Source organism: Triturus cristatus, chromosome 9, assembly GCF_964204655.1.
Source record: "Triturus cristatus chromosome 9, aTriCri1.1, whole genome shotgun sequence".
Lineage (NCBI taxonomy): Eukaryota > Metazoa > Chordata > Amphibia > Caudata > Salamandridae > Triturus > Triturus cristatus.
Genome location: NC_140592.1, coordinates 168,371,574 through 168,396,617, shown reverse-complemented (window position 1 = coordinate 168,396,617; position 25,044 = coordinate 168,371,574). Strand labels below are relative to the sequence as shown.

Genomic DNA, 25,044 nt, shown 5'->3' with positions numbered 1-25,044 from the left:
GCTGCGGGTGACTTACGAAGGCCGCTCTACGCTTCTCCAGACACCGAAAGCAGCGCAAGAATTCATCAAGAAAGTCAGCACCAAACTTAAAGAACAAAAAAGAGCGGAGCAGAGCCGGGATTCGGATTGAGTGAAGATGTGGGGTAAGCTCGGCCTTGGGCCGCAGACATCATGGACTGGTATGGCTGGTGGCTGTGCCTCGCTACTAGGTTGGGTGGATTAGCGGACTCAAGAAGCTAGAGTGGGCTGGGGGCTATAATGAGAAGAGGAGACTGAACTTATAATTAATCAGACCTGCATTGTTTCTGCACTCTGAACAGGTGATGAGTCTCATTTTCTACTGATGGCATGAAGGCCACAACTGGAGATGCTGCTGATTTCAGATGGGGGTGTTGGGTGCCGCGGTCTGGTTCTGCCATGAACAGTAGGACAGGATGATGAGTTTGTACATGCATGGTCTTGTTGGCTGCCTCTGCTGTGCTATAGTTGACAGACAAAATGATAATTGTGGATGGAGCACCGCGGGTGGCTACGGTGGGATGTGGCATTCGGATTGTGGCATGCGCCCTGGTGCAGAAGTTCTAGTTCTATTGGCTGTCGGGCTCCCTAAACTGGGAACCACTGTACACTGCTGGGAGTACGCGAGAAAAGACTGGAATGTTTGTGATATTATATTGTACAAACCGGGTGGGGCGGTCCGACAGCAAGTATGCTAACTTTCATATTGCAGGCAATGACTAGTTCGCATCGCTAATGTATACCTGACCACATCCACTTGGTTGGATGGAGTTGTGTGCTCTTGGTGGACCCCCTGCGCGGGTGATCCCAAAACCAAGTTAGGTTATGTTGTTAACTTACTCTGGGATCTGTCTTTGGCATGGTTAGGATGCTGAAGTGGGAGGTGGGTGGGAGGGTTGGTGTTGGGAACTGTTTTGTTGGCCAAGGTGCTTGAGAAACATCGCTGAAATCCAGTGTTATGTTACGATGGGTAATATCGTTCATTCGTTCCTAAAACCTTGAAGAGGTGCAGGCTGTGCACATTATATTATGCTGGCATGGGGCTCCCTATCTAGAGATGGCGGATGTACAGTCGCGTTCTAAGCACTTGAACTTGTTAACATGGAATGTTCGGGGCTTAATAACCCTAAAAAAATTAGGCAAATACTTGCGTATCTGGATAGGCTGCACATCGATATTGCCCTTCTGCCGGAAACACATTTTACACCTACATCTCATGGGCATATGGGGCGCAGATGTGCGGAGAAAATACACCACTCGTCGTACTCCTCATACTCCAGACGGGTCATTATCCTGATTAAAAAGGGTTTGCAGTTTGATATAGATGCTACTGCCACGGATGATGTGGGGCGCTTTGTTCTTATTATCAGGTACACTACGGGGACAGAGACTTGCTATACTTAATACATATGGCCCGAAAATTGATGATCCTGAATTCTATCATACTTTATGGTGTAAACTTAGGGATCTGCCAGACATTCCTTTGATTTGGGGGGGGTGATTTTAATATTGCGCTACATGATGACCTTGATAGGTCGGGTAAAACGGTTGAACCTCACAAACGGGCTTTGGGTAAATTAAATGATATTATGATTGACAGGGGTCTTAAGGATGTCTGGAGAATCAGAAACCCTGAATGTAGGGAGGCCACGCATACATCAGCTGCACACAGTAGTTGGTCCCGAATAGATTATTGGTTAGTATCTGACGACATAGTACTATGGTCAAGGTCTGTGAGTCATTTGCCCAGAACATTGTCCGACCATAACCCAGTATTACTTCCCTTAGATTTGCCACACTATAGGCCGCCTCCTTTCAGTTGGCGGTTCAATGCGAAAGCTTTACAGGATTCAATGTATGTAACTGCCATAGGTCAGGCTATCAATGAGTACTTTGATCACAATAAACCCACAATGGAAGATCCTGGCCTGTTGTGGGAAGCTTTTAAAGCTACAATTCGAGGAATCTGCATAAGAACTAATGTTGGCATTCTTAAGGATATACGGCAGCAACTGGTTGTGCGTGAGGGCAAGCTGCGTACCTTGGAGCGTGAATACGAGCGCACACAAAATACCAAAATATTGGGTGACATTAGGGCTGTTTTATTCGAATACCAAACATATGCAGAAGACGAAATCAAATATATAGCAAAGCGGCAGATAGCAAGAACTTATGGGGAGGGTGGTAGATCCGGTACATGTTTAGCGGCTAAAATCGGCGCTGGTCATGCGCCGCAGACGGTCCGGGCGGTTAGGAGCAGAACTGGGGAACTGCAATATGGTGTGCAGGGTATACTGAGGGAATGTATGACAGCGTTCGGGGCGTTATATGCGTCGCAGCATATAGCTTCTCCTGATGACATAATGGATTATCTAGCTGATGTAGCGATAGCGTGGCTGTCTGACACGCAACAAGCCTACCTGTCATTGCACATCGCAGTGGAAGAGGTAACAAAAGTGGTTAAATCCCTGCCTAATGGGAAAGCGCCAGGCCCAGGTGGGTTTACGTGTGAATTTTATAACGCGTTTGATGACCAATTGGCACCTCATTTGGTTGAGATGTATGGGAGTGCCCCTGAAAAGCAGATGCTGCCGCCAACATTGAGAGAAGCTCTCTTAATTACTCTTCTAAAGCCCAACAAAGATCCAGAATATTGTGATTTGTATCGGCCTTTGTCCCTAATCAATGTAGATACTAAGATTTTAGCCAAACTTCTTGCCACTCGATTGCAACCACTAATGACCAATTTAATATTACCGGATCAATCAGGTTTTATCCCCTCAAGGTCAACGGCTCATAACACAAGGACACTCTTTGCGTTATCGCATTACTTGACTCCTACGACTAAAGCGGCTGCAGTACTATTAGATGCTGCTAAAACATTTGATTCTATTGAATGGCCCTATCTCCACACGGTGTTACGAAGAATGGGATTTCCTCCTATGTTTCTCCAATGGATACAAATACTGTATACCGCGCCAACGGCGCGTATAAGAGTTAACAAATACGTCTCTGAACCTATAGCGATTGCGAGGGGGACAAGGCAAGGCTGCCCAATGTCCCCATTGCTGTTTGCGATAGCGCTTGAGCCGTTGGCATGTAAAATTCGGCAGGGACATCACTGTTTGGCGCTTCAATTCCCACAGAGACCAGTGCATATATCGTTATATGCAGATGATATGATGCTATATGTTCGAGACCCTGAGAAATATCTGAATCCTCTACTGAGGGAATATATAAAGTTTGAACAGCACTCAGGCATAAAAATAAACTGGTCTAAATCCCTAATTATACCCTTAACGGACACTACCCACCCGCACTCCATGGACTATCCACTAGAATGGCAATCCGAGCCAGTAAAGTATCTTGGTGTCTGGTACCATCGCGACCCTGAAATTGTCATCCGTACTAATTATGGAAGGGCAATTGATGAGTTGGAAGGGAAAATAAGGCGCTGGATTCAGCTACCACTATCATTGGCTGATTGCCTAGCCATTGTAAAGATGGTCATATTACCTAAATTACTGTATCTTTTCAATAACATACCGATCCGGCCTCCAGCTGAGGTGTTTCGTCGGATTTCCTCCATGGTCCTTCATCTAATATGAGCGGGTAAACAGGCTGGGATTGAACTACGAGCTCTCACGCTGCCTTACTCTCAGGGAGGGTTCAAGGTCCCAGATTTTTGGCTTTATTATCTATGTGCGCAAGCACAATATGCGCATTTTTGGTATCACAAAGTCCCTTACCTCACGCATGTTGCAATTGAAGAAGGAGATGCGTATCCAGTTCCATTAAACTCTGTCATAACCCACCGTAGGCCCCCACTTCATAACCGCGATATAAACACTATAGATACGACAAATAGTGCGTGGCGAACAATGGGTAGAAAGGCGCATAAGCTGCCATTATATGCTCCTGCACTACCGCTGCATTGTCACCCGGAGATCTCTGTCACCCAAGAAGAAGTGGGCATGGGTACACTAAAGCAAGTGGGCCTTGATACCATGGGGGACTTATACAGGAATGGGTTCTTTCGAACACTGGATGAGCTTTCATTCATAAGCAATCAAACGTTATTATTTAGTTTTACTTATTACAGACTACAAGGTGCCCTGAAGAAGATATATCCATCTTGACCACCTCCCCTACTGCTAAACATATGGTGTTGAAACTTTATGTTAAACTGCAAGAGGATATAGCGGACACTACACATAAAGCACGGGAAAAATGGGACAGTAGCCTAGATGATCCATTGACGACGAAAAAATGGGCTACGACTTGCTCACTAACTGGTTTGTTAACACCTAATGGAAATTTGCGTATACTACACTACAAGTACCTTCATCAGACTTACTATACGCCAGCACGGCTTAATAGATATGGTCTGCGAACTGATTGTAGATGTTGTCGCTGCAATGCAGAAATGGCAGCTTTCATGCATCTGGCATGGTCCTGTGGTGTAGTTGCAGAGTATTGGTTACAGGTAACGCAGATGTTGGGTACTATGGTGGGCCTTAACATTGAATGCACTGTTCGTACATGTCTGTTGGGCCTGATGCCTGAAGTTCGCGTCCAAAAGTGTAAGTTTTGTGTAATTGCGTTACTCCTGGCCAAAAGGAGAATATCATTGTGCTGGAGCGGTAAAAAGGCTCCCAAAGTCAAGCATTGGATCCATGATTTAACGTATTGTAAAGATACCTTGCAAACGTATGAGGAAGAATTACCAACTGGGTCAAAGCCTAGAGATTATTGGAAATACTTGACTCAATATTTACAAGAGTATCAAGTCGACTGATTGGATGTAGCAGCTGCACTATAGACAATGTGTTTTCAGGTAACAGTACAACGCTATAGAACTGGAAGATGGATGTTGTTGTACCGCCGCCTGTTTGTTAATTATATGTCTGGCATTGTATGTTTTTGAAAATGCTAATAAAAAAAAAAAAAAAAGACATATCTGTATAAAGTACATCAAAGAGTGATATTCTTACTTTCTGTATTTTGTTTCTCTGTTTTTGATATCCCAATATTTATGACACAATATTGGTCTCTCATGCATTACCATTGTCACACTAGTCAAACCAGTTTAGACAGAACTGTATTTTGATCAAAATTCATATGTCATATATACACAAAATCATTGAAAACAAAAAATACTGAAGGCATCAATCTATTGATGGCAGGTATAAAATTGCTGGCTGTTGGAAATTGGGTTACTGGTTGACAGGAGTGTGAGCCCTGGTCAATCTGCACACACAATTCTAGTCCGGGTAAGGTACAAGCAAACCCCAAAATTATGTGTGCTCAAGCCCCTGGTAGTTTGCCACAGCGCACACAGGCTTAACTTAGAGGCAATGTGTAAAGTATTTGTTCAACACTTCAAAAGGTCAAACAAAAGATCCCACACAAGATTAGAACAATAAAGCATACTTTAATAAATAAAACAAAACCAAAACAACAAAAATCCAATCAGTAGAACGGGAGCTATGAATTTTTTTTAAATAAACTGGAAAATAGCACCTAGAAACAGAACATGACAACCGCAGCTATCTAGGCGTGCTTTACTGGGTCAAAGTCAAAAGTTCAGGCTGACCGTAATAAAGCGTGGGTCAGATATAGTCCCATATTAGTCCCGCTGAAGGTGGAGATGGTCGCAGCAAAGAAAGCATCATGGGTGGTATTCGTTGTGGTGCAAAGAACAGGCCAGGCATCATGGGCGGGTGGACTGGAGCCTCGTGTTAGTGGTCCTTTACGGGCGAGCAATGCTTGCTGTGCAAAGAGGCGTCTCGTGCTGAATTTCAGTGTGAGTGGCCTGGTTCCTGTGCGAAATAGACCGTTTGCAGTCGTGAGGAGTCCAAAAGCTTGATCTCAAGAGTTTGTGAGTCACACCAAGTGTCGGCACCTGAGAGGCACCATTTAAGGTTCAGGAACTCACTGAGGCTGGCTCCAAGAGCTGGTTGGGGAGCCTTTTATGTCCCTGAGGCTTAGATGAGGAGGCCAGCAGACTTGCCCTTTGAATCACTCTAGGATCCTCGGTTCAAGATGAAGTTGCAGCTCCAGTTCTTCTTCCACAGGCAAAGAGGCAGTAGGAAGCAGGTCAGCAAAGCAGTGGGGCAGCAGTTCTTTTACAGTAGCAGTCCAGAAGAATGGCAGTACTTGTAGCAGCGCAGGAGTCCTTCTTCCTGACAGAGTATCCCCAGGTGCAGAGGTGTACTGGAGAGTTGGTGTCTTAGGTCCTTCTTTTATACACAGTTGTGCCTTTGAAGTGGGAAGAAGCTTCTAGAGGGATGTCTTTGAAGTACACAGATGGCCTGCCTTCCTGGCCCTGGTTCCAGACTAACTACAGGGGGTATGCAGGGGGTATGACAGGACACAGCCTATTCAAGTGTAAGTGAGGCTGTGCCCAGCTTCTCCCTCCAATCTTGACAGTAGCCTATCCAGGCACACTTAAGCTCCCATTGACTACGGCTGTCTAGGAGGAATACACAAAGCCAAACTCTCAGCTATATCCAGTCATGTGACCCAGAATTAGGCTGTAGGCCCCACATGGATAAGACAGGAAAATACCAACTTTCTAAAAGTGGCATTTTCACAATTGCAGTTTAAAATCTTACTTCACCATAAGTTAGGATGTGAAATTAGGATTCCAGAGACACCAAACATAAAGCTGTCACCTCTTCCCATTTGGAAATGACATTTATAAAAATGTGATAAGGCAATTCCATTGTTATCCTATGGGAAAGATAGGCCTCTTGCAGTAGTGAAAATGAATTTAAGAGTTTTTTACTACCAGGGCATGTAAAATGTAAAAGTACATGTCTGGCTTGGGCATGGACCCTGCCCCCTGGGATGTCCAGGGGCTACCCTTGGGATGACGTATATGTATTAAAATAGAAGGTTTGGTTCTGTCAAAAGGTTTATTTTGCCAGGTTGGAATACCAGTTCAAACTGCACCCACTGGTTCTGCAATGGAAGCCCTGAGACATGTTCCAGGGGTTACTTAAGTGGGTGGCACAATCATGCAGAAGACCTACTAGTAGCATTTAATTTACAGGCCCTGTCCACATTCAGTTCCACTTTACTAGGGACTTACAAGTAAAGTAACTATTCCAATTGGGTATAAGCCATATCTACAATCTTTAAGGGGAGAGCACAAGCACTTTAGTACTACTTAGCAGTGGTAAAGTGCACAGAGACCTAAGGACAACAAAAACACATTTTGCAAAAGGGTGAGGGCAAAGGCAAAATGTTAGAGGATGACCCTGCAGAAAGGGCAAAGTCCAACACAGGCATTTTAAATACTCATTAACATGTGACATTTTTTCTCTGATGCATGCATTGCATAGGACAGATTTTCTTGCAGCTTTTTAAATGCAGTTATTGCTTTTAAATTGTAATTTTTTGCTACAGGTTTTTACAAGAGCTAGGGAGGCACAACTACGTCACTCCTACTTCCTATCTTGAACTTATTGCTGCCTTCCGTCAACTTTTGAATCAACAACGTGATACTGTGATGAAGGCAAAGAAGAGATACACAAATGGTTTGGATAAATTAGCGTTTGCCGGATCTCAAGTGAGTATGTTGAGGCTGTGAAACCTTTTAGATTAGAAAAGAAATGTGCACTCATATGTCGCCTTACATTGACAGTGTGTGCTGTCCATTGAAAGCGTATGTGAATTAAAGCAATCTTACTGTTATGGGGGTTATAATTTTGCTTGATCACCAGTTGTGCAAATCAACTTAGTTTATGGATGAGTCTTAGAACAAATCATTGCTACACAATTAAAGACTGAAAATGGAAGTGTTCCAGGGTGCAATGTGCATTTGCGCCTAAGGACACTTCTCTATTTCAGAAGGAACTGTGGTCACTAGCGCACCCCCTTGCTATATGCGCTGTGTAGGAGCCTATTTTGAGCCTGTGGAATAAAGAGGCATTCAATATTTGTGCTGGATGTGGGCTCATGCAAAAAAGGGAATGTCTTTGACTGTGCATTAGTGGATACTATATATGCACATATGCATATATGTACAGATGCATAGGCAATATATTACCAAGGTGGCCATTGGACCAAATGTTGTCTCTTGAGGTACACTAACGATTTGCCATATATGAATGTGGCACTTTAAGTTGCTCCCAAAGGGCACCCTTTTGACAGGGCCTAGTGAGCCATAGGAGCCTTAAAAAAAGATAGCAATAGTTTCAATTGCATTTTTAAGCTGTCATAATGTGGGGTGTACATGTTGCTTAGTTTCATGTGGGATGGCATTTTAAACAGTGTGAGAGCTGGCTCATTCTCTTTGTGATAGGGACCATGTATTGCTGGGACAAGCAAAGTGATAGGACGATATTGTGGTAGGGATTTCAGAATTATTGCTTTTTAATATTGAAGCCCTCTCCTCTGTCTTCGGACTTCAGGTGTCCCAGTCCTCACTTGATAGGCGTGCTTACAGGGTACCCTTTGCCACACTATGATGTGTAATGGTGTGACAGCTAATGGTGGGGCAGCGTGAGAGGAAAGTTAAAATGTGCGGTCTGAAGCCTTCGGCTTGAGGCATATCACACACTGCTGCCTTACTCAGCAGTAACAAACCAAAACTGGGCTTTGGCTCAAAAGACCAGCAGAACTGAGCCGGAAATACTAAAGAACAAAACACCTAGTCCTACCTGGATTTGGTTTAAATGACACAATATTTTTATACACTTTCATGAATTGAAACACAAAAGATGGGGCTTTATGAATTGCCTATTCTTCAAAAAGTTTTTTGTTTATTACACATTCTTTTATTGTGTGATGAAGACAAACGTACCTAATACAAACATATATATACAATATAAATGACAATACAATACATTGAACCGCACCCTAGACAATTTAAACATTCAATCATCTACCATACTTGGCCAATCCATTCATACCAAAAAGCTGACTCATACTCTACTAAACTGAAAGGTCCTTAAACAACTACTCCCTTTTGGACACAGATAATTTATCCGTGTCAGACTTTTTAAGACAATTATTTTCTTAGTAAACACTTCAAACCCAAAGAAAACATCAAGGGCAGGACTTTTTGTATGGAGTGTGTAAAGGACCGACTGGTCGACTGGTCTACGCGTTTCAAACCTCTGACATTATGAGGTTCTCATCAGGACCCATGTATTCTGAAAAGAAAATCAAAAAAGAATAAAAAATAAAAAATAATAACTCTCAACTTTAATTGGCAATTGAGTGATCTATTATCAACAGAGGGAGAGGATACTGGTGGCTTAGTCTGGGTCAGTCTCAAATGGAGGACACTATTCCCAGCGGTCACTAATCCATCAGAAGACTTCTGTAATGATCTTTTAGTATCAACTAATTGCAGAAATTGTTGGCCATAGAAAAGTATCTGCTGTTTGAAAGGTTTACACATTCCATGCCATGTAACAAAATATGAACTGTAGTAGTTCTAATGTTCATAATAATCATAAATAATAATTACGACTAGTTAACTTGTTTTAATATTGCTCTTGCTATTACAGATTTGCCCTTTGTTAGTACAGTAGATCACCCAGGCAATTAGAAGATGACTTGCGGACCTTCAACTCAGTTTCTTATTGCCATGTTTGTAAAATCTTTCAGACTGGCCTGTTGTCTAGTTTAAGGTGAAACATTAAATTCCTACATGTTACTTAATGTTCTAGGTTGGTGCTCCTACAGGTTCCTTACTTGAAGCATTCCCCGGGTACCAGAATGGATTTGGGAAAAATTCTTGTCATAGCCGATCATCGATTCTGAGTGGTTCTGCACTAACTTCACAGCAGCGCAGTAAGGACGCCCGATGTGATGTAATATATTCTTTATATGGTGACATCGGTTATCCAGTAGTGAATTATTCATAGATTCCTGTAGTTGAATTATTACTTAACATCAGGGTGGAAGCCATCCGCAATCATTGTTAATGTAGCAGTATACATATACACTTAAGCAACATTGAAAAAGCAGTATATTAAAAATAATCTTTTGTAACAAATTGGGTTGTTGGTTGACTAGGGTGTAAGCCCTGGTCAAGCAGCAACTGCAATCCTTGTCAGGGTAAGGCACAAGCAAACCCCAAATTAATCTGTGCTCACCCCATTGGTAGCTTGGCACAGAGCAATCAGGCTTAACTTAGAGGCAGTGTGTTAACTATTTATGCAACACTTTAAACAGTAAAATAGTGAAAACATACCTCAGACGGAGCACACAACAGATAAATACCAAAAAAAAACAGACCAATGCGACAAAAATCCAATTAGTAGGACCTGAGATATTGAATTTTAAAGTTTTTAGTGAAAATAGTGCCACAAAGTGCCAACTGGGGATATCTAGTTGCGCCAAACCAGGACAAAGTCTCAAGTTCAAGCAGACTGCGATGGAGCACGGGCTGCCTACAGGGACCCAGTTAGACCAGCTGAACAGAGTACCTTAAATCCTGGGTGCGGAGAGTTGCGTGTGCCGAAGATGTGCCGTGCAGCTGAAGTGATGAGTTGTTTCCGAGAAGCAGCGAGGGTGTGGTGCTAGGCCCTTTGGTCATCGTAGAGGCTTCTGTCAACGGGACTTGCGATGCAAAATCCGGTGTAGGGGTTGTGGCACCCAGCTGGCAATGCATTGGTTCTGAAGAGCTGCAAGCCCGTGGTTCATAGTCCTGCATCGTCTTCGAGGGATGCGAGGACCTGGGCTATGAATGCGCCATGCCATTGGTGTAATGCATCAGTTCTGGTGACTGCGGAGGTGATGCGGGTCTTTGTGATGGGTCCAATCCACACAGCAGCAGAGATGGTTCGGTTGTGCTTGGGACGCGCCAATAAGCAGAGGAGAATCAACGGTTCTGCTGACAAGCACCTTAGGCCCTCTTTTAAGGATCTACAACTGGGGTGGCACCACTTAGCAGGATAGACTCACAGATGGCAGAGTCTAGGTGCAGGTGTAAGGTGGTTGGAAGCCTGTTATGTCCTAGAGGCTTTAGATCAGGAGGCCAGCCAACTATCCCTTGGAGTCATTCTGGGTTCTGGGCTCAAGAGATGCAGGTCCGGTCCTTCTCATCCAGGCAAGAGGGCAGAAGGCAGCAGGTCAGCACAACAGGGCAGCAGTTCCTTCAGAGCAGCAGTCCAGCTGAGTGGTAGTTCTTCAGCAGCACAGCAGTCCATATTCCTGACAGAGTCTCCAAAGGTCCAGAAGTGTACCGAAGAGTTGGTGTCTATGGCCCCCTTTTTATACCTTGGTGCCCTGGTTCTGGAAGGTGGGAGAAGCTTCTAGACAGTGTCTTTGAAGTGCAGAAAAAACCTCCCCTGTCCTGGCTCAAAGCCGGCAGAAGTGACAATACAGGGTTGTTAGGCCCTTTGTGTGGAGACAGGACACAGCCTATTCAGTTATAAGTGAGGCTGGGTCTAGCTTCTCTCTCCCATCCTGCCAGTGATGGCCTACCCAGTCACATCTAAGCTCCAATAGTGTGTGGCTAGTGAGTAGGAAAACACAAAAGCACAACTGCCAACTGCACCCAGTCATGTGACCAGAGACAGGCTGCAAGCACCAAAAGGCAAGAAAATGCCAACTTTCTGAAAAGTGGCATTTTCAGAATTGTAATTTAAAATATAACCACCGCGAATTAGGATTTTAAATTACGATTCCAGAGACCCCAAACTTGAACCAGTAATCTCTTTCCATTTGGAAATTACATTTACAAATATTAATAAGGCAATCCCATTGTTATCCAATGGGAGAGATAGGCCTTGAAGTAGTGAAAAACAGATTTAAGAGTTTTTCAGTACCAGAACATGCATAACATAAAAGTACATGTCCACCAAGGTTCGGGCTTAACTTTGCCAGGTTGAAATGGCAGTTTAAACTGCTCGCAGAGGCTCTGCAATGGCAGGCCTGAGACATGTTTAAAGGGCTACTTAAGTGGGTGGCACGATCAGTGCTTCAGGCCCACTGGTAGCATGTAAATTCCAGGCTCGGGGCACTTATAGTACCACTTTAATAGGGACTTATAAGTACATTAAATATGCCAATTAGTTATGAGCCAATATTACCATGTGTAGAGGAGAGAGCATATGCGCTGTGAAAATATGGATACCGATTTGATTTCCACAGAATAAATACTATATATCCAGTGATATCAAAAACGGATATTGATTTTGTGCTTTGAACAACATTTACAACTAACGGACTACACCCGGAAATAAGATTGGCTTGTGGGGTGTATGTGACTATTGTGGTGTGCTGCATCGCCTGTTTCATAAAGCATATGCGATTTAGCACTGGCTAGCAGGGGTAAAGTGCTCAGAATCTGAGGACAGCAAAAACAAGGTCAGATAAAATTGAGCAGAAAGGCAAAAAGTTAGGGGGAAGACCACCCTAAGGCTGACAGGTCTAACATCTATTCATATCATTTCATGACCTGCACTTTGGCCAATGAGGTGGAGAAACACAGAGTGATTCACTCTCTCAGAGATGCAGCTGCTCAGGTTTTCTACTGTGTCTGGTGAATGAATCATCAGCTCTGTTTCTAGTACCATTTTTCCTGACTTTTGTTTTCTCTGTTTTTCTACATTCCATCGTGTCATTCTGCCTAAGATGAGTCTTTTTCCCATTTTGTGTTTTGGTGGCTGATAGCTAGAGATGTCTGCGGTCACCATGGCAGTTATTCCTTCAAAAGAGAAGAACTTTGGACCTTGTGACACCTGTCAGGCCACAAAGGTATATGTGGATGAAACCTATGCGTAAACTATTTTGTCTCCACAAAGATACAGTATATGCAAAGCTTTCACCCCAAGAACTCTTCCAGACCAACTTCTTTTGCCACTGAAGGCTGCTACTCTTGGTCGGAAATCTGTCAGGAATGCTCTTTGGGATATACTCCCAACTGTGGAAATCCCAAGAAATTATTCTTCTGAACCAATTCTGACTCTCCACAAGATAAAGCAACTGAGTTTACCTTTCCCAAGAGCTTCCAAAGAGAGCTATGCTGGCAGTATATGCAGTGCCTTTCCCTGAGCCGTAATGTTGACTGCAACACAGTGACCTTTTTTGATGTCAAAATGACATCAGCAACGTTTGGCTCCACTTCAGTAGTAATATTTATTCCTTTGATGCTGGCCACAAAGTGGCTTCAGAAGTAGACAGTTTATGCTGTAAAGCACGTGCCACAGCCCATGTCAGCACCACAATTTGCATCTTTATTGTTACCAGTTCCAGCCTTTAGGACACTGATCCCTGTGCCTTCTAAGATAGAGGAGTTGTACATACATCTAGGAACAAATATATATATCTTATTTGAAGGCAATGCAATACCCTCAGATGCCTACTTGAACTCCAGAAAAATTCCTGAGGTTTCATGAGCACTTCGGCTCTGAGTCTGTTGCTTCTCAGTTTTCGTATCTTATCAACAGGATGCTGAAGAGGACACAGATGTCGAACATTTGTTGTTGTCTTCGGTTTGCAACTAGTGAGAACAGGAATGCGATCCTTTCTGTACTCCGGAGCTCCCCAAGAAAAGGTTGCCAGCAGATGCTCTGTATCCACCATTGTCATATTTATTTATTTATTTTATGGTTTATACCGCGCTAGAATCGACTCTAATAGAGTATCTCTGCGCACAGAATAGAAAGAGAGAGGGAGATGAAAAGAGACCAGCAGCAGCAGGTAGCATAAAGTTCAATTCCGCTTAAAGTTACATGCGATGAATGGATGAGAGATTCCTAAAATAGAACAGTTTTGAGTTTTTTCCTAAATTTAAGATGCTCTGAGCATTGTCTGAGTTCGAGAGGAAGATTCCATATAGTTGGTCCAACCACCGATAAGGCTTTACCACCTTGTCTGGTCTTCTTTATGGTAGGTACTCTGAGTAGAAGTTGACTGCTCGACCTAAGGGACCGTGGGGGATTATATGGAATACATTTGTTCTTCCAGTAGGGAGGTCCACATCCATGTATGGTCTTGTGAATCAGGCAGTAAATCTTAAAAGTAATCCTCTTACTGATTGGGAGCCAATGTAATTTGTCAAGAAGGGGTCTAGAAGGAGTTCTAGGTGGGGCATTCAGCACAAGTCTTGCTGCGGTGTTTTGTATCACCTGGAGTCTTGCTAGGACTCCCTCATTAGCTGACAACAGGAGTCCGTTGCAATAATCCAGGCGACTCAATACTAGTGCCTGTACCAAAGTTTTTCTGGTGGAATCAGGTAATAATGGAAAAACTGCGTAAAAGTCCAATAACATGAAAACATTGGCCAACCACCCAGTTGCCCTGTTGTTTGAAAGTGAGCTCCTGATCGAGGCGTACCCCTAGGTTTTTACCACCTGTTTAGGTTCTGGTACTTGGCCAAGCTCGCATGGCCACCAATCCGGTGTCCACAAAGTTCTTACCTCCCCAAAAAGCATGACTTCGGTCTTATTAACATTGCATTGAAGGTAGTTCGAAGTCATCCATTTTGCCACAGCCTTCATGCCTTCGGAGAAGGCCACCCTCACTTCATCGGTGAGGAGTTTGAAAGGGAAGAGGAGCTGAGTATCGTCGGCGTAGGAAACGGGGACGAACCCAAAATCTCTCAAGATTCTGACCAGGGGTGCCACATAGATGTCAAAAAGAGTGGGGCTCAAACAAGAGCCCTGAGGCACCCCCTTCGTGATGTAAGTCTCAGTCGACTGAAATCAGCCCATGCTAACGGCTTGGGTACGATTAGATATAAAACTCTTTAGCCAGGCTAGTGCTGTGCTCTCGATGCCAATTGTAGTTAAACGTTCGATTAAGATTTTGTGAGATATCGTATCGAACGCTGCCGATAGATCCAACAATACCAAGATCACAGAATACCCTCTGTCCTGGTACATATGAAGGTCATCAGTCACAGATAGCAGGGCAGATTCAGTACTGTGTTTTGGTCTAAAACCAAACTGAGAGCTATCTAACCTACCGGCCTGTTCAATGTAGTGTGAAACCTTTTTATTCACATGTTTCTCTATAAGCTTTCCCAAAAAAGGAAGTAGAGAGATAGGCCTAAGGTTGGACATGTCGGTCCAGGGGATGGAAGGGTTTTTCCTGATGGGTCTTACTAGTGCTTTCTCCGATTCTCCAGGAACTTGACCCTCCGTTAATGAGAGGTTGATGAGACATTGAATCTGTGGGCTCAGAATCCTTCCTACAACCGGAATGATTCTGGCCGGGATAATGTCTGAGGGGCTCCCACTCTTAATCTGGCCTAGATAACATTCAATCTCAACTAGGGAGATAGGAGGAAAGGTTTCCAAGGTCGTAGATCCTGACTCTTTTCCTTTCTCCGAGGGTAGGGACGTATCTCCAATAGTGGATAGATTGGATCTAGTAATGTCATCATGTATCTTACTTATCTTATTTGTGAAAAACTGAGCCACTTCGTTGCATAGTTCTTGTGACGCCAGTTCAGAGGTTTCACAAGCAGCTGGTTTCACAAATGACTGTAAGGTTTGATATAGAGTCCTGGGAGTATTACCTGCGGCTGAGAGGAGAGACTCTATGTGGGTTTTCCGGGCGCTTCGAATTTCTTTATGATACTCAGTAAGAGCTGCCCAGAAATGATCCTTATCTGTTTCATCATGGGTCGTTCTCCACACCTTTTCTAGTTTTCTCGCCCGTTGTTTAAGTAATCTTAAATGCTCAGAAAACCATGGTTCCTGTTTGCGAGCTAGGCGTGGTTTGAAAGTTTTCATAGGGGCAATCCAATCAACCACCTTAAGAATAGCCTGATTATAATTGGCCAAAGCCTTGTCGACATTTTCCTCAGAGCAAATAAGAGGTGCAACAAATTGCTCCTGAAATATTTCCGGAGTGATCTTATGCCATTGCCTACGTGTAGTAGGAAAGGTTTGCACCAGAGGAGGGACTTTACCTGAGTGAGAGGTAAGGAATTCCAGAACAAAGTGATCTGTCCAATTAACTTGTATAGGGGGGGCGCATACCAGGGTGTTAGGTTTGTTAGAGAAAATGAGATCCAGAGTGTGGCCTGCTAAGTGCGTGGGACCAGTGTTCATTAGGGTTAAACCTAACAAAGAAGTGTCAGTTAGTAAGGACTGTGCATCTACATTATCCTTCAGATCGCTATGCACATTGAAATCTCCTAGGAGTACGAATTCGTTCTCCGCATCAATGTGTCTGGCTAATATCTCCAACAGCAAGATGTTAAAGCCGGTACAAGGGCCCGGAGGGCGATATACTAGTGCCCCTTTATGGCCAATTTTATTAGAAATGCAGATTTTAAAAACCAGAATTTCTATGTCTGGAGTACTCATTTCCTCTAAAATAGTGATTGATAAGTTATTTTTATATACAATCGCAATACCTCCCCCTGTCTTAGCAGGACGATCTAACCTGGCTATTTTATAACCTTCTGGGATTCCTAATGTAATGTCTGGGACCGAATGAGGTTTTAGCCATGTTTCAGTCAGGTAACAAAGTTCCGGTTTCACCGAGGCAATCATGTCCCAAACTTCACTGTAGTTTTTAGGCAGAGATCTGATGTTGCACAGAAGGTTTCTGCTCTTAAAAAGGCCCTGAGGAACTGCCGTTATGGTGGTAGATTCACACGGTACGCATAACGGGTGATTATTAAGGGTTTGATATAAACATTTCCGACAGGCAAAGGGTCCCTCTGGTGGAACTCCCCCTCCTCCTGTACAACCCTGAAATGGTGGCTTCCAAATACGTAATAAATCTAATGAAGAGTATATTACCCGAGGTTTCATATGGTCCACAGGGCGAGTGGCTATGAGGGCCATATCCTCTAGCCCCTAGCCTCGTCCAGTCGCGGACGGGCGCAGACGGGCTTCTCTTTGGCTTGTCTTAGGCGCGTTCTTAGGCACACCCCTGCGCGCGACCGCTGCGCGCTCAGAGAGACGAGCAGCCTTTGTAGTCCTCGCAAGCTCAATACGCTAGAGCGCTAACCGCTCATAAAGCGGAAGTAGCTGGGTCTGCCTGTACGCCCTCCGCTCAACGGCTGCTATCACCGAGTCGGACCGAGGCGTACAAGCTGACAACTGACCCCAGGCTTCCCTACCAGATCTGTACAAGTGAGTGGGAGATTAATAAAGCATTAATCAGGTAACTGTGGCGTTTTTAAAAACAAAGTTCGTAATTTTAAAAATCACATTCAAATATCATTTGTGCAGCGCTAAGCCTTCACTAAGACCAATACACTTCCTGCTGTGTTTGCTGGAATCTAGCGGATCAGGGGGAGACTCTGCCACTGTCACCACCTTACCGCACAGAGCCCGCCGTTCCTCGCTGCCTTTGTAGTCCTCGCAGCTCAATACGCTAGAGCGCTAAACGCTCGTAAAGCGGAAGTAGCTGGGTCTGCCTGTACGCCCTCCGCTCAACGGCTGCTATCACCGAGTCGGACCGAGGCGTACAAGCTGACAACTGACCCCAGGCTTCCCTACCAGATCTGTACAAGTGAGTGGGAGATTAATAAAGCATTAATCAGGTAACTGTGGCGTTTTTAAAAACAAAGTTCGTAATTTTAAAAATCACATTCAAATATCATTTGTGCAGCGCTAAGTCTTCACTAAGACCAATACACTTCCTGCTGTGTTTGCTGGAATCTAGCGGATCAGGGGGAGACTCTGCCACTGTCACCACCTTACCGCACAGAGCCCGCCGTTCCTCGCTGCCTTTGTAGTCCTCGCAGCTCAATACGCTAGAGCGCTAACCGCTCGTAAAGCGGAAGTAGCTGGGTCTGCCTGTACGCCCTCCGCTCAACGGCTGCTATCACCGAGTCGGACCGCGGCGTACAAGCTGACAACTGACCCCAGGCTTCCCTACCAGATCTGTACAAGTGAGTGGGAGATTAATAAAGCATTAATCCGGTAACTGTGGCGTTTTTAAAAACAAAGTTCGTAATTTTAAAAATCACATTCAAATATCATTTGTGCCGCGCTAAGCCTTCACTAAGACCAATACACTTCCTGCTGTGTTTGCTGGAATCTAGCGGATCAGGGGGAGACTCTGCCACTGTCACCACCTTACCGCACAGAGCCCGCCGTTCCTCGCTGCCTTTGTAGTCTTCGCAGCTCAATACGCTAGAGCGCTAACCGCTCGTAAAGCGGAAGTAGCTGGGTCTGCCTGTACGCCCGCCGCTCAACGGCTGCTATCACCGAGTTGGACCGAGGCGTACAAGCTGACAACTGACCCCAGGCTTCCCTACCAGATCTGTACAAGTGAGTGGGAGATTAATAAAGCATTAATCAGGTAACTGTGGCGTTTTTAAAAACAAAGTTCGTAATTTTAAAAATCACATTCAAATATCATTTGTGCCGCGCTAAGCCTTCACTAAGACCAATACACTTCCTGCTGTGTTTGCTGGAATCTAGCGGATCAGGGGGAGACTCTGCCACTGTCACCACCTTATCCACTGCACTGTATTTTTCTCCTGTTCCAATAATTTACAAAGTCAATCAGAAGATTTGAATACACAACGTTCAAGTAACTCTTACTGCACCCGATTCGGCAAGGCATCTGTGGTATCCAGACCGGCTGCTCCTCACCTGCTCGACTCCCCTTCTTTTTCTCTTTATCACCAAAGGCAACAGAGGGAAAAGCTGCTGCACCTCAATCTGTAGATGCTGATGTTGCTTGCTTGGAGAGTGTAGCTTTGTCTCCCAGTCAGCTTCCAAAGGAAGGAATGGACAGTCTTTTGGCTGCATGTTGTCTTTCCATGAGGATAGTTTTTTCACGTAGAAGGTCTGTGCTTGCTGCCGGATGCCATGAAATATAAGTACAATTTTCCTTTGTAACCTTCCAGGTTCTGTCTTGGGACTACATTTATGAAGGGTTTAGTTGCCATTGTCTGTATCTTTGTCCTCTGCTCTCATTCTTGATGGGGCATTGAATAAATGGATGCAGTTGATTTCACCAGCACCATATGGCATGCTTAAGGTCTCATCTATCTATCAATGTCGTGGTAGTACCGTCTGATGTCGGGTATCAGCTATGACATAAAATTTTCGCGAAGGATTCAAGTAAGGAATTTGCAGAAAGAGCCATCAATCAACAAGAAAGTTGCCGAAGGTAAGGAACTTTTTGATTAATTGGTAAATGAAGTTTGTAATGTTCCCTTCTGTCAAATGTACAATTTATCTCCATACGTATAAAACGATTAACAATAATTCTGTTCAACTAACTGTTGTAGGTGGGTGAGATGAAGAAAGAACTAGTTGATCTTCAGCCTAAACTTAAGGAAGCCAAAGTGGAAAATGCAAATATGATGAAGGTAAACCTAAAGTAGGACCGTTAGGATTTTTCTTTTGCTTTCCTTTTCCCTATTTTTATCTGGTACAAATAAATGCTAATATGATAGAAGAAAAAAGAAGTCTAAGCTTGAACCCCTGGCCCTCATTATAAGTTGGCTGGAAAGATGATGAGGAAATACCATACCCGATATTACCGATACTGCAGGATAATTCACATTGAAGTAGTACCCCAATGAGATATTTTCTCATCATTACAACTTTTTATGCTGTGGATGGGTGATAACAACATGAAATCTGCCAATACTGATGTCTATTCACAGTATTATTTCAAAAGGGTACAAAAAACCATTCTGTGTAACCCGAAATCCTTATTTCTTAATTCTTTATTTTTTTTATAGAAAAATGTCTTTTCTTTTTTTTTATCATAATTTTATGAATTTTTCAAATATTACAAATGTCACAGCCTAAAAGAAGAAATGACTACATCACTTTTCAAACATATAAGATTGAATAAACTAGAAACACTGAATGACATACAGCATATTTCGAAAGACAAATACAAAACATTTAAGACCTTGACAAAAACAACAAGCCCAGACAGGTTAATTTCTATTTACAACTTTTCAACCTTCTGTTTAGAGCAAGTTACAAACAGTGTGCTATGTGAAATACAACCTCTAACTGTTTCATGTTACATTCAATTTTCAAGCAATAAGGTTACTGTTGGAAGCAGTTAGGGCAATAATAATTTTTTTGAACACTGTTTGAGAGAAACACCGGTCGACGCGTTTCAAAACCCCTCTTTTAATCTTGGGGTTCTCCTCAGGACCGAAACAACTGTGAAAAAAGGGGGAAAAACCAAAAAGGGAGTGGAGAGTTAAGCTCTTGTTCTCTCTGCATTTCAAAATTATCTACACTCAAACCCTAACTAAATGCCTGTTTCAATGACAACATTTCAGTAATAATTACCATTCATTTCGAGATCAGCCTATCTCTTCTGTTCTCCAGCGAATCAGAGACTTTCTATCTACAAAAAATTATAAAGAAAAGAAGAAAAAGAGGAACAAATCGGTCCTCTATATTTACGAAGTCGTTCGTTCTTTACCAGTTCTGGATTTCTGGATACCGGACTTACTTAAAAAGTATCCATTTCCTTGTTAATTCTTGTTGGAACCTTTTTTGTCTTCGGATCTGTGAGCTGAAAAAGAGTCAATACAAAGGGAGAGACCACTAAATGGTGGAACTCTCTTACTGTGTTGAGCAGTCAAACGCAAACGTGGAAAGACACATACCTGTTTGTTTTTCTACTGAGCAGAAGGACACCGCTGTATGAGTGCCACGTACAATTCTACATAAAAGAAGTTAGAGAAGAAAACTGAGCATTAGTCAAAAAGGGTTTTAGTCCTTCACTCACAGCCTAAACCATCCATGCGGTTTTATTTCCAAAGATACGTTCCTATTTTTTAGGCCGGGCTATTTTGCGGATATTAAGGTCCAGGTTTTCATCGTCACGGAATGTTTGTTAGAAAAAATGTGGATGCGGTGATTGAAAGCAATTGTGGCTTTGTTCCCAATACCTCATAAGATCTAAAGTGTTGTGGTTTAATTCCCAATAGGAGAGCTCATTCAAGGGGAATTCCTGCCGCTAACGTTTGCTTGACCGGAAAAGCCTTTTTGTTTCCTACCTGGACGAGCACGTTTTTAGGTCTCGGCTAGCGATGGCTGCGCTTGCGCAGTCTCGCTCGCGAGAGATAATGACTTGGGAGAAGAGGGGCTTGAACCCGCCCCTCTTCTACCCTGTTCTCCATTGGCTGGCCTAGTAAATGCTGGCCAGCCATTGGAGAAGAGGTCCCGTCACTCCAATCATGCCCCGTCCTTTTCGGATCGGGGGGCGTGTTTTTTGTGAAAAGTCTCAGGGAGGAGACAACAGCAAAACACGCCCCCGAATCCGAAAAGGACGCTGCGTTTCTCCGAGGCAGTTCTTCAGTCCCGGCGTTGCTCCCTCACCTGATCTCCTTGTTCGTAAAAAGACCGACTCTCTCCAGCGAATATTCTTAACTCCACTTCTAGGTATTTTGAAAATACACACGGTACACACATGCCACGTTAAGTAATGTAAACCCATATCCAGTAAACTTACCATCTTGATTTTCGGGCAGTCGATATTCTGATCGCGATATTTTTGCATGTCGATGTGAGAAGCTCGATATTCTGGCAACAAACCTTCCAGGTGTGCTCGGCCCCTCATTTGACCCACTGGACAACGAACATCTACACGGCACCGGTCTCTTCATCGCCGCGTCCCTGCACCTCTGCACAATGGCGTGCACAGTTTCTGTATTTATGGATTTGTTCCCAACAAATACAAAATAAATTATTCCTGTGAGACCCGTTGAAGCTACTTGCAGCAGTGCAACCGGAAGTCCTTAAAGGCAGTCCACCCATATTGTGCATTTCTATGGTTGTTTCGAAGGTTGTGCGCTTCTTGTCGCCGCAGCAGCGCTCATTGATAAGACATTTTGAAAGCCTGTAAGGACTTCGGTACAAATGAGTAAATTACCTAATAACTAACATATTCATCTTTTAACGTCACTCGATACTGCTCAGCAGACACTCTCTTAGATGATAACCACCGCCTATATCCTTATCTTGACTGTGTAGTATTTGTACTGTTACTGTACAATATCTGTGTATTGGTGTTATGTTGCCCCGGGAAGCCCAGCGGCTTGAACCCGTTCATTCCTAGTGTAAGCGCCCCTCGCCTCCTCGTGCCCCGTCCCCTCCGCTCCGTCCCCTCCTCGCGCTCCGTCCCTGTGGCGTTCCCACACTTGAGTACAAGGGGCACGAACGTGTCCCCACCATCTGCCGTCTGCGCGCTGCTCTGCGGCTGAAGGGCCGGCTCCGGAAACGGATTCACAGCCAGCTGCTTTTCACAGCTTTCCCTCGTTGCAGGGGGGCGTGCTGCCGGCAAAAGGGAGAGGCGGGGAGCACGCACAGAAGGTCACCGAAAGGGAAAGTCTCAAGAGCAGGAATAACTAGAGGCGCAAGCAGTGGTCGAAGTGCATTAATAAACAAGAATTGGCATAGCTAATAGATCTCGAGATGTCCTTAGGCCCTTTATAAGACGTTAGCCAGAGCTATTGGCTTTGCCAAACCTGAGTTTGCAACATGCCCGCACTTGCAGTGTGCTTATGCGTGACACTGCAATGCCTTACGTGTGACACTAAGTGACACTTTATGATGAGCGGGACAAGGCAGTTATAACCAGGATTCCCTTTTCTGAAATGTAAGGCTCTATCTAGAAGGGATTTAAAATGGCTGCAGCAACGTGTGACGGTCAGACATGGGTGACGAGAACACAGGCCTATCAGAGCTTGAAGGCACAACTTGGACACAGACCCAGTAAAGTGGAAACTGGGAGCCTGTCACCAGTACTGCAGCTGCCACAGAGCTCTATCCCCCTGCAGGTCAGCCTGGAGCGCAGCAGACACACGAGAAGAGCAGCTCGGAGCAGGTAAGTTGCCCACCTCCTGCCACAGCCGACAGTCTGAGAATAAGCAGAGACGACACCTGTGACATGCACTTACCCCTCCCCTTCTGCCGTCCCCGCCAATCCATTTTCGCTTCAAACCCTCTTCTGGTTCGATGCACCATCTTTCTCGTCTATTCATTCATTTACTCACTCTCTGCCTGCCATAATCGCTAGTTTTCTCCTCTACGATACTTCCTTTTGCCTAAATCTTCTCCCTCTCTCGTCGTTTCCACTTCACCACCTGCTTTCTCTTTATCCTCCTCCCACTTTAATGTTTTTATCTAGTTTTCTTCTCCTTCCTAAGCTGTTTCGTATATTCCTTCCTTCCTACTACATCTCCACCCCCTTGCACAAATTTCCTTCCAATTTCTCTGTGGTCCGATCTCTATTCCAGGTGAATTCTAACCATATTTGGTACTTCCACGTCACGTAATGTGAAATCCTTTCCCCCATTCACTTTTAACAGCCAAGTGGCCCTATGTGTGACACCATCAGCTAGTTCTGGCCATTTAGTCAACAACCCATATCACTCTGGGAGTTGTAGTTTCCCTTTCCGGCTTATCAATTTGAGCCTAAATACCCAAGTGATGCTGGCTAAGCAGCCATGCTGGGGCTTGGAGAACTGAGAGTGTAACGTGACACAACCCAAGGGCAGCAATGATGATGCAAGTAATGCTCTTGTATTGCGAGGTCAGCAGTGTTTCTTGGACCGTGATGACATCACCACACACAGCGCAAGAGGGCACTACTTCTTTCGGCTGCTCTAGTAGATTTTCTACTTGAGCGGCAGCTTCCTTAACGCGAACGGAAGGCTTCTCAGCGTGAGCGGTGGTGACCATCAGCGACTGCCAAGGTTGAGAAATCTCTCCGTGGGGTGGTCTGGAGTAAGATTTTTCTCGCTCGCCAACTTAACGTTGGCGAGAGAGGAAAAGACTCTCCTCCACTGAGTTTTTCAGAACTCCGCGCTCTACACGGAGCAAGAAACACTCCACGCGCTAAGCTGAATTTCACACCGAGGCCTAGCATGCAGGCCTCATGGGCTTTCTGGTAGACTACAATGATTTCAATCAGCAGGACTTCTGCCTTCCACATTACAGACATACTTTATTTTTCTCCCACGTGCCCGTCACACTTGAACTACGAGCCCTACATTGTTTTCTGTCCCCAGCTTCCCAGCCTCTAGTGGTGATTTTTTTCTAGCTCTCCCTGGCCCACCACCCAAACAAATCACCACGGCTCTCCTTAACAAGCATTTACAATGCAATGGTCTCAGCATTGGTAAAGTTTGAGCTATTGGCATTCCTCATGACATTATTTTTTTTAATGTTTTTGTTTTTAAAACATTTAAAGAAACGGCATTGTTATTTACAATGTCAATAGCTTAATCACTCTCAAATGCGAGACCTATTGCATTTGCACCCACACACAGATTAAGCTATTGACATTGTAAATAACAATGCCGTTTCTTTAAATGTGTTAAAAACAAAAACATAAACTAAAATAATGTCATGAGCAATGCCAATAGCTCTAACTTTACCAATGCCGAGACCATTGCATTGTAAATGCTTGTTTGTTATGGCGGCGTCACTTCCATCTTCATCGGTCTTTGCTTGTTTTTCGTCTGAGCCAATCCCGTCTATTATCCTGATCCGATCATGTGACCACCACGCATAGTAGCGTCACTCAAGGTGTCATGGGATATGTAGTTTCATATCGGGCGTAAATGTAATGATTCAAGTTATGAATGTAAAAAGAGATGTAATGGCTCAAGTATATGAATATAAACAAGGGAGATTTTTATTAATGTAGAATCAGCTCGCTTTTTTGTACCACGGTCACAAATTATTTTTGAGGTTTGAGGCAATTGGTGGTTTCAACACCTGGACTGGATTTTTTTTTTTAAACCGAGGGATTTTCTTCAATAAATTAGCTCATTTTCAAAGGAAAGATCATTTGATTTGATGGTTTTAACGGTGGAGACTGCTAAACGGATATCAGATCAACAACTCTTAGAGATCACTGTATTAGAATAAGAAATAAAAGACCACCATACATTGATGGATTCCAAAAATGTACTAGCTAAGGTCGAAAAAGAAATATCTGAATTTAAGGATTACACCATCAATCAAAAAGAGACAAAATTTGAAAAAGACAAATTAAATTTCTCTTTAGCAACAACATATCCATACTTACAAATTGACTTTTATTCACGTCTAGAATCGCGGAGATTCCTACCAGACTATCAAGGAAGGT

General features: G+C 43.9%; 1 protein-coding gene across 1 annotated transcript in view; it reads left to right on the top strand.

The window, feature by feature from the left end:
- Positions 1-25,044, top strand: part of DNAH12 (dynein axonemal heavy chain 12) — a 1,449,067-nt gene that overhangs the window by 808,621 nt on the left and 615,402 nt on the right. The window contains exons 47-48 of the mRNA XM_085624669.1: positions 7,432-7,594; positions 19,199-19,279. Coding sequence (XP_085480795.1) covers positions 7,432-7,594; positions 19,199-19,279 — 244 coding nt within the window. The remainder of the gene's footprint in view (positions 1-7,431; positions 7,595-19,198; positions 19,280-25,044) is intronic.